The 10,654-nt window shown below is 36.7% G+C and overlaps 2 protein-coding genes across 2 annotated transcripts; both read right to left on the bottom strand.

The window, feature by feature from the left end:
* Positions 1–2,873: 2,873 nt before the first annotated feature.
* Positions 2,874–4,477, bottom strand: GCK72_012726 (uncharacterized protein; the record flags this gene model as incomplete). The annotated part of the gene is made up of 6 exons (XM_003089866.2): positions 2,874–3,075; positions 3,124–3,505; positions 3,556–3,714; positions 3,819–3,954; positions 4,013–4,179; positions 4,288–4,477. 6 exons carry the CDS (start codon positions 4,475–4,477, stop codon positions 2,874–2,876), a joined length of 1,236 nt encoding a protein of 411 aa, XP_003089914.2.
* Positions 4,478–5,796: 1,319 nt separating this feature from the next.
* On the bottom strand, positions 5,797–10,582 carry GCK72_012725 (uncharacterized protein; the record flags this gene model as incomplete). The annotated part of the gene is made up of 11 exons (XM_053729351.1): positions 5,797–6,158; positions 6,205–6,258; positions 6,482–6,544; positions 6,588–6,788; positions 6,966–7,184; positions 8,058–8,267; positions 8,310–8,450; positions 8,498–8,758; positions 8,886–9,113; positions 9,506–9,934; positions 10,012–10,582. The coding sequence occupies 11 exons, from the start codon at positions 10,580–10,582 to the stop codon at positions 5,797–5,799; spliced, it is 2,739 nt and encodes a 912-aa protein (XP_053584123.1).
* Between the last annotated feature and the right edge of the window lie 72 nt (positions 10,583–10,654).

Genomic DNA, 10,654 nt, shown 5'->3' with positions numbered 1-10,654 from the left:
TGCGATGATTTTTGAATAAAGGTTACTCCAACAAGTTAATAAATTATCTTTTTCTTTTGCAAATCGAGCAGCGCTTTGTAACTCAAAATTCGAAGAATTTCAGATCGGGAAGTTTCCGCATGACATTTTTTGTTGTTGAGATATGTTCAATAATAATATCCAAACCAAATAGAAACAGTGTTTATTGTCTAGTAGAATGTCTAGTAGAACTAAAATTAGTTAAAGTTATCTGCGGCTCAACAGTTGTTTCCACTTCAAAATCTAACAAAACTCTGACGAATCTGGTCAAATTAAATGAATGAAACAAAGTATTGATATTCCGTTTGTTACATCCAAGATAAGAGATTTGTATGATAAGAGGAATTATTATGATATCCATGGATGCCACAAATACAATCGAATAGTTTATGGAGTATTCGAGAAGCAAGAATACGATGACCGCGGGGACACAAGCCTAGAAGTACTTAAAATTGAAATACTGCTTGTTGGAAAAAGTTCCAATTATGAAAACTGTTGGAAACTGAAAAAAATAGCTTACCGATTTGAAAATCAAAATTACAACTGTCTGAAAGAATATATATTTCTGTGGTTTGTCCTGATTCATGGTTAAACTAGTTAGTTTCCATATGCTCAGAGTGATAGGAATGTAGAGAAGAGCAGATGTCACGAGGAAGGCGTTGAGGAAGAAGAAGGTGGACTGGAAAACATAATGTTTCAATCAGAAATAATAGGCTTGATATAGAGAGCTAAATCAAAATTTTACTTACCAGGTAAAATATCCTGAATGTCATCTGCTTACTTGGATTACAATCCGCAAACGCGCACACACAGAGGCATACGATTCCGATTATCTCTTTCAAACCAAAAGCAATGTAGATATACCAAATGTTTCCGTATAATTTATTCTGTACCCAAATTGTTTGCTTTTCCATGGATGGCACAAAGTAGATCACGAGACGCTGCACCGCTAGCAAAGAAATCAATAAATGAAATACTTGCACAATAATGTAAAGAGCAAAACATGTTAGAAAAGATGTGAGAAGGGCTAGGAGCACATAAGTTCTAAAAATTAAGAACATAATCTAGAATCTAGAAACTTAAATACTTACGATTCATTAAATGCAAGAACAAAAAATAATATGAAAGAAATAACAAGATACAGAAATAAGAAATAAGACTTTTTGACCATTTCATAGAAGTGATTGGTTATCGGGAAAATGAAGATCTGAATTCTTGTCCATTAACCTCAATTACTGGTTAGTCACTCACCGATTCATCTCTAACCCGATTTACTTTATTCACGTAAACATAAAATGGGAGGAGACCAAAGAAAATCAGCATAAGGACCATGAAACATATTCCATATGACAATGCAAATCCGTTTTCTGCATATTCCAACAGTTTTTTGGATGTTAGTTGGTTTAATGGCACCATGACAAAGTTTTAAAAATTTTCCAGTTAAGAAATGTTGTTCACAAAAAAGTGTCAAGTGACTCGATCTTGTTCTGATGGTATAAGTTAAAATCACCTGTTTTCGAAAGTTTAGAAAACAAAAGTTTATTGGTTTTTGTGTTTTTTTTGAAGGCTTTATTTAATTTATTTCAACAACCTTCGAGATTTGAACACCTGCTCACAGGATATGGCAAAAGCTACGTATGCAAACACGCTCTAAAATGTTTGTTAAAATGTTAAAAATACACGTGGTCCGCATTACGTGGCGGTGAACATTTGAAACAATTTACCTACAGGAATTTTTAGGGTATGTGAAAATATGAAATTTACAAGTTTTTTTTCTCATTGGAGCGTGTTCGCATTGGTAGTGTTTGTCATATACTGTGAGCAGCAATTGAATTATTGGATCAATTAGAGATCGATTGCCTTTTCGAACATGCAGTACAGTACGCTAGTTAGAGAATGCTTCACAATACACGCGATTTGAAATATAATTATCATAAAGTCTATTGTATATTTTATATTTCAGGTGACCGACAACTTCATGAACATTGTAAGACTTCTGTTCCCTCAATAATCCATGTACCTACATATACACCATAATCTTTTTCCCAGGTGCATATTTCTATGTATCCGTAATTTCCCTCTTTTTTTGCCGTTTCAGCTACATTATTCCCAGAAACAATTTTAGTTGATTACTAGTTTAGTTAAATTATAAGAAAAAACTATATTTTTTCTCGACTCAGAATGAAAGTCGAAAAACTTCTGAAGTAAAAATTGATCAAATGAAATAGAAAAATAACCAAAATGAGAATTTGAGTCTAGGCAGTTTCTTGAGATAAGACACGTAATGAGCAACCGGTAACGGTCTATCTATGGATGCACATGTTCCGTTCTCACAATCAGTTACTTATCGTATTCTGCTTTCTGGTGATTTTGGCCATCACTTTCCGTTTTCCGTCTTCCGTGAAATTTATTTCATTTCCGGCTTCCGTCTTCCGTCTATTTTAGAATTGTATTCCGTGCATCACAGATGCACATCAAGAAAAATTTCGAATGCCAAATTGCATCAAAACTGATATTCAACGGTTTTTCTAGCTTAGTTTCCTTGAAAATATACTAGAAACATCTGAAAAGTAAAAATCTGTGCTAGAAAAGCAAACTTATTCCTAAATGAGAACAATTGCATTCTCATTTTTCACCTCCGCGATTGCAGGGTCTTCCGCCTCGAAAATTGTCTTCCGTTCATAGTTTTCCTTGCATAACCGGTTCCCTGTTTAGTGCAGCCATAGACATCTTATCTGGGTTTCATGAAATTTTAACCATCAACTAGCCAACCAAAAAATTTCATAACGACATTACATAATACAAGTCAAAATAACAGAAAAAATTAATCAGAAAACCACATATAATCACATAATTCACATTTTATCATCGTCTTTCTTGAGATTCTTTCGATAATTGTCTAAGAAAGCCTCGACACTTTTCACTGGAAGTTGAACATGTCTCGATATTTTTTCAATCACCGCCTCTGATGGATTCGGGCATTGGGAGAAGATTTCGGTGAGGATAGTTTGTTGCTCGAAATAGTTCCAGTCATTGCATTTTCCGATTGACACTCTGCTGGAAAAAAGTTTTAAAAAATAGTCAAATTTTGATAATAGAACTCACAATTTAGGCTTATCATTCTCTCCATAAAGATCTAAACCAATGATTTCTTGTTTTATGCTCTCCGGTGTAATCATCCAATTGTATAATTTTTTATACAGATCTCTCCTCTTCCTCAATTCAAATGGATTGTCTACAAGATTTTTGTATGTTCCTTTTGGTTGTCCCAGAATTTTGGTATCCATCAGTGATTCGTGTTGCGAGAGTAGATCATCTCCATACCGCCAAAATTCGATTTGCTTAATGAGGTGTTGTGAAGGGGGAAGACCCAAAAAGCTATCATCAGTTAAAATTAATCTTGCCCCTGGGGCCGACATTGGTGGGATTGGGAATTTCAATTCTGAAGTGCTTCGAGTGAGAACTTGATCCTTCTTTTTGTTAGGTTCTGGAAAAAATCAGAATGATAATTTGTTATACAGAAAAAATACAGAATACCTCCAGTTGCCACTTGGTGGAATGTTTTTGGAGAAGAAGAAGATTTCAGTGAAGTCGAATTGGCGTGTTTCTTCTTTGGTGTAGATGTCAGATTTGAAGGTTTTCGAGTGACAATTGGGTGGATAGGACTCACGTACGGATTGGAAATCTTGTGGAAATCTAAAAATTGTTTGGATGAGAATTCAGGAAAACAACTGATACCCAGTCGTTTCTATTTCCTTTCATGTCCTCATTGAAAAACAATTTCACAAAAAACCACTCACTTTTCTTTTTCACAACCTCTTTTTGATTGACTTCTCCCAATGGTTTCCTCTTTCCTTCCTCTTTTGGTTTTCTAACTGACAATTTACTTAAATCGATTTCACTGATTCCAGCAGAATTATCGGGAACATTACCCTTCTGAAACAAAAAATAATTTTCAAATTTCTTTTTCATCGATTCCCTCTGAATAACTCACCTCATTTTGATTTTCTTTCGAGTCTCTTTCACGTCGAACCATCTCACGTGACCATGGTGAATCGTCCAGTAAATCCTCTGGAAATGTGTCGTCGACTCCACTTTGGACAAGTTTTGAGTAGGTGTTTCCATGGTGTTTCATCAGGTACCAGGGAAAGGGAATGTCTTCTGAAAGAATTGACGGTTTCAGTAAAATAATTTGGTAATGATTTTTTCAGGCAATTATTGAAGTACGGAACTGTTTTATTCCGATTATAAATCTTCATTTGCACTCACCGGAAGTGGAAGGTACAAAGACCGGAAGTGGAAGGGACAACACTTCATCAGAAGTCGATGGATTTTGTTTGCGAGAAGAAGTGGTAGGTGAATATATCAATTGAAAATATGGATCTTCATCTCCGGAAGAGGCACTTGTCACACCGTTCTTCGATTTTTGTGGTCGGTATGTGGGATTCATGTTGGACATTTCTTCTGGAAGAAAAATTTTTAAATTAGTTGAAATCAAGTCAAACAAAAATGAGTCATTTGCGAAATGAGGAAAATCGATTGAAGAGAACTGCGGTCGACATTGGGAAGAAGAGGAAATGTGTTGGCGGGTAGGTAGATCAAATGGTCTCGCGACGATGGGAATGGTCAAAAAGAATTTATTTTTTGTTTTTGGGAATGAAGATTCGAGCTTGGATGAACAATATTTTTTGGTATTGACTCTTTTGGGATTGCAGATTTTGGTGGTGTGAAGGGTGTTTTTTGTGCAGATGCCAGGTTTGAAGTACTTCGAGGGATAATTGGTTTGGTAAGACTCGCACACAGAGTTACCTTTTTTTAGGAATCTGAAAACAATTTTGTTGTGAATTTCTTGGTGGAATTGATGACCAGTCGGTTTTCTTTGCTGTTTCACTTTTTTGATAAAAGTTGAAAAGTTCACAAATATTAGTTTTCGATTTGCCTGCCGCGATCACTCACTTCAGAGCTGTGCGGCAGTGTGGTCGGGAATTCCGACTTCCGACTTATCTCATTTCATAACTGTGGAATTTACGAAGTGTAAATATCGCAGAAATACTTGGAAAAATGGTCTAAAAGGACAGAAAATAGGCTTTTCTTCTGCCAAACACGAATTTTTCACAAATTTTTACAAATTTTTTGATCTTTTCTCTTGGAGTTTGTGAGTTTTTGCGAAAAAATATATACTTCCGACTTCCGACTTCCGGTTAAAGAATTTTTTACTTCTCTGCTCTGCGGAAGTAAAATTTTCAAAACGGAAGTCGGAAGTAAATTTTTTGAAAAAGAAGTAGAAAGTCGAAAGTCGGAAGTCGGAAGTGAAGAAAAGCCGGATTTTGAACAAAAAATAATTCAAATATTTTCAATTTCAGTTGATTTATTATACATAAAATGATCAATTTACTATCACAATTTTATACCGAAAAATACAACAAATAACCTTAAAATATACTTAAACAATCAAATATATCAAGTAATCATGAAATATATCGATATTAAAGAAGTTATTCAAGCTCTCGCCCTCTTCTTCTTCTTATTTTTCTCCTTCTTCTCTCTGATTTTATTTCTACAAAAATTATTGACTGACAGAAAATCCAGTTTCTTCTCTTTTGCGATTTGACGCATTTCTTTATCACTCAGGGCACTTCCCTTGAGATTTATTTTCTCCTTTAAGAGTTTTCTTATGTCTTCAGGCAACATCGGTCGCTCGTATTTACCCTCCAGTTTGTTAGGATGTTTCTCTCTGAAATGTTACTCATACCGTATGAGAAATGATAATTTCAGCGATTACCTATATGCATTTAGATCCAACGCCAAAACTTTCTCCTTCTCTTCTGCTGATAACTGCAACCAATTATGCATCCGAAGGTACAAAATCTTCTCCTTTCCACACTTGTCCCATGGCTGAGGTGTGACCAAATAAGCGGATATTGTTCTCCCATCCATACCGAAAATTTTCTTAATGTTGGCATTACCAGGACGACGTTCTTGTCTCCAATTCTTGTATTTCTTAACAATTTCTTTGGGGTGTAGAGGATTCGGCACGTTGTAATTATCTATCCTTTCTACTGCATTTTTTGTAGCCTCCGCATTGTCACAAATAAGAGATTTTGGATGCTGGACGGTATTATCTGGAGATTGGAGAGCACCTGAAGAAGTCATCGATATATGTAAATTTTTTGATAGACAACTTACCCATTGCTCTTTCATCATCCTGTGGGACAGAGGTATCTGGGGACTGGAGAGCACCTGAAAATAAAAATGTAATAAAATTAGATTGAGAAACTCACTTTCGCTTCGATCTATTGAAGGAGACTTCACTTCTTGGTAATTCCCTCCATCATCGTCCGAGAACCATACTTTTTTCAAATTCTGATAGGTTGGATTGTGTGTGGGACTGTAGAGAGTTGATGGATCTTCTGAAAAGTGATTTCAATTTTAAGAAAGGTATTACAAAAACTCAAAAACTCACGTCCAGTCGAAGACGTCAGATTTGGATTCAAAGGATTGTATACTGTTTCTGTTTGTAGGATATCTGAAAGTGAGACATTTAAAAAAGTTCACATGGATGAACTCACCTTGTTCGATGGACGGATGTAATTTCTTCATCTCAGATAATGCATCTCTTAAGTTCCAAGTATTTGCTTCCTGATTCCACTCATTAGAAGTGGAGGGGGTAGGGTCTAGATTCTGATGATAAATTGAAGGAGGATGGTCATTTGATCCGTTGTTTTCCGATTGTTCTTCTTCGACATTCGAATCCATGTCAGATATGTCTTCTGGAAATTTAAATTTTTAAAGCCATTCGAAAAATTCTTTTTGATCATGTCTGGAGTCTTATCTCTGGAATTTCAACGTCTGCAGTCTCAAAAAAAAAGCGTTAAAAACTGAATGAGCTGAACATAGAAAGGAGAGACGTTGGTGGACAAGATCCATATAAAGAAATCTCAACCCACGTTCCTCACTAGACGACTCTTGGCTCCTGAAAGCTGTGTCGGATATCAGGTTCGAATCACCGGGAGTGAAAGGAACAGAGACCGTCATCTGATCAGAAGTCGATGGAGTTTGTGTGTGAGAGGAAGGGGTCAATTGATAATCTGGATCTCCATCTCCGGAAGATCCACAATTCTTCGATTCTTGTGGTTCGTCCGGAGGATTCATAATGGACATCTCTTCTGGAAAACAATGATTTTTTAAAGTGCTATTATCGAAATAAAAAAGTTCCGACATTTTTTCCTCGTCGGTGTTTGCGGACTCAAGCCAAAATTTGATAATTTTGGCTTGAGTCCGCAAACACCGAGGGGGAAAAAATGTCGGAACTTTTTTGTTGCGACAATAATCATATTGAAAAAAAGGAATTCCTTGTGAAAACAGAAATAATGATTGAACAGAACACCGGTTGACATTGAAAAGAAAAGGAAATGTGTAGCCGGGTAGGTAGATCAAATGGTCTCGCGAGGATGGGAATGGTCGGAAAGAATTTGAAAATTAGGGTGAGAAAAACAAAGATTAATTTATTATCACAATTTAAGAACAAAATAAAAACAAAAATAAAGAAAACTTAAAAATTGACAATAAATAAATTGAAAATAATATTTTACTTAAAACAATATCAACAACACATATCAGATATTAAAGCTACCTCATTTCTTCTTCTCCTTCTCTAAACTTCTACAAAAGCCTTTGACTGTCGGAAAATTAAGATTGTTGGAAATTGCTATATCGCTCATTTCTTGAAAAATCAGTGGCCTTCTCATGAATTGAAACTTGTTTGTTATGAAATTTCTCATGCCATTAGGCAATCTGGTTCGTGCGTATTTAATTTTCGGTTCCATACAATATTTGCTTCTGAAATATCAAAATATGGCAAAATAAATTTTTGTACCAATACCTGTATTCGTTTAGTTTCAATTTCATAATTTGCTCCTGCTCATCTTCTGGTATCTGGAACCAATTATGCATCCGAAGATAATAAATCTTCTCCTTTCCACACTTGTCCCATGGTTGAGGTGTGACCAAATAATCGGATATTGTTCTCGAGCTTTTACCGAAAATTGTCTTAATGTTGACATCACCAGGGCATCTTTGATCTTTCCATTTAATGTATTTCTCAACAATTTCTATAGGGTGTGGAGGGTTCACTACATCGAAATTATCTATCTTTTCTACTGCATTTTTTGTAGCCACGAAGTCAGGGTCGTCGTCAGAAAAATGAGTTTCTGGATGGTGGAGCGAGGTATCGGGAGACTGGAAAGCGCCTGAAGAAGTTATCGGTATAAATATTTCAATGGAGAACTCACTCATTGTTTCATCATCACATTCAGTAAGAGACCTTCTTGACAAAACTTCTTGGTAATCCAGTGGATCGCTCGAGAAGTCAACTGATGTCAGTATATGAAAGATGGGATCGTAATCGGAACTATAGAGATTTGATGGATCTTCTAAAGAATATAAATTTAAAAAAGCGACTAGTCAATCAAAAACTTACGTAGGACAGATTCAGATGTGGAGGAATTGCCTACTGGTAGTTGGAAATCTGAAGGTGAGCGTAGAATAAACTCACGTTTTGCAATGGATGGATCTAATCGCTTGACCTCAGATAATGCATCTCCCAAATTCCGAATATTTGTTTCCTGATTCCACTCATTGGAAGTTGAATGGGCAAGAGCTGGATTCTGATGAGAAAATCCGTTGTTTTTCAATCTTTGTGGATCTTCTTCGACATTCGAATCCATGTCAGATATGTCTTCTGGAAATTTAAACTTTGGCTGAAAACCTGGCTGAAAAGTTCACTGGAGTCTCAAAAAAGGTTGAAAACTGAATGAACTTCAGCCACAGAAAGCAGAGATCCATATTTTATCAAAATCTCAACTCACGTTCCTCACTAGACGACTCTTGGTTTCTGGAAGTCGTCTCGGATATCAGGTTTGAATCGCCGGAAGTGGAAGGAACAGAGGCCGTTGTTTGATGAGAAATCGATGGAATTTGTGGGTGAGAGGAAGTGGAAAGTATCGATTGATCATCTGGATCTCCATCTCCTGAAGTGACACTTTTCGATGAGTTCGTCTCGTCGTTTTTCGGAGGATTCATGGTGGACTTCTTTTCTGGAAAAAAGAAATTTTCAAAGTGCTAATCATATTGAGAAAAAAAACATTACTTGTGAAAACAAAAAAGATCGATTGAACAGAACACCGGCAGACATTGAGAAGAAGAGGAAGTGAGTTGGCGGGTAGGTAGATCAAATGGTCTCGCGAGGATGGGAATTATCAAGAAGAATAAATGCGGGAATAGTAACCGTATTTTTATGATGAAATAGGAAACAGAACATTTCGAAAAAATAACAATTTATTCGAATAAAAAGTTATCCCAAAAACAATAGAATGTATATTTTACAAGTTAGATTTCTTGGCACGCCGACGTCTGTTCAGGAAGAAGTCCTTGATTTGATTGGAAGTGAGATTCAATTTAGCTGCAAGTTCATCAATTAATTCCTTACCTGGACGGTCGTTGACCTCGTATATTCCCATCAGAACCTCCATCTGCTCCTTCGGGAAAGTGAACCGAGTCTTCTTCTTTTTTTCCTGTAAATTATTTTTCTCACTCACCTTCTCAACACTCAGAATCTTCATCTTCTCCTCATCCGACAACTTCATCCAGTTGTGCATCCTTACAAAGACTGCTCTTCCGGGTGCCAAGAGCTCCTCCCATGGTGCCGGATTTCTTGAGATCACCGAATAGTGTCCTTGCGTTTTTTCCAGCACCTTCTCCGCGAACTTTGTTTGATTGACACGATTCAGCTTCAACCAGTTATTCACATCTCCAACTGTTCTCTTCGTGTCGATGGCGTCGGCGACTGGAGAATCGAGGATGTGTCTGACTTCTGGAGCGGTGACATCTCGGTGGACTGAAGCATCAACTGGAGCTGCTGAAAATATAACTATTGGGAAATGAGAGTTCTATTTTTAATGACCACAGGTAAAGTTAATTTTTGGAATAACTCACCAAGTTCATATGGTTTCGAAACTTTCTTCTTCTTTTCCGTCTTACGAATTGGTCCAACTGTAGAAGCCGCTTGTTGATTTGGGTAATGCCCAAACAAAACATTATTGTAGGGTTGTTGTCCATAAAAAACATTTCCGAAAGGATCCTCGTTTTCATCGATTTCCTTTTCGACAGCATCTTCGGTGCAAATTTGATCCAACATGTGAGAGAGAGGGTCTTCTGGTGCACCGGTTGATTCTTCATCCAAGAAGTAATCTAGAAATCCATCCAGGTGTCCGGTTTCAGCTTGTTCGATGATTTCTTCTAGATTTCCATCCTTGCCAATTGAATCCATGTTCTCCTTGTTTTCCTTCTCCACAGCATCTTTCTCGCAAATTTGCTCCAACAAGTGACACAGTGGGTCTTCTGATGCTGATCCATCTTCCAAAAAATAATCCAAAAATCCGTCGAGGAGTCCAGTTTCGGCTTGCTCGACGATCTCTTCCAGACTTCCTTCCTTTCCAACCAACTCCTTGATTGTCGCCTCTTCTTCGATATCCATAGCAGTCTTGACTCCGTTAGCGGTGTTCATTTTGATAGTGATCTAAAAATAGCTTGAATTAATTGAAATAGAAAAACCAGAAAAAGGTGATAAAGAGGGAGG

Source organism: Caenorhabditis remanei, chromosome IV, assembly GCF_010183535.1.
Source record: "Caenorhabditis remanei strain PX506 chromosome IV, whole genome shotgun sequence".
Lineage (NCBI taxonomy): Eukaryota > Metazoa > Nematoda > Chromadorea > Rhabditida > Rhabditidae > Caenorhabditis > Caenorhabditis remanei.
This window is presented reverse-complemented; position numbering and strand designations above follow the sequence as displayed.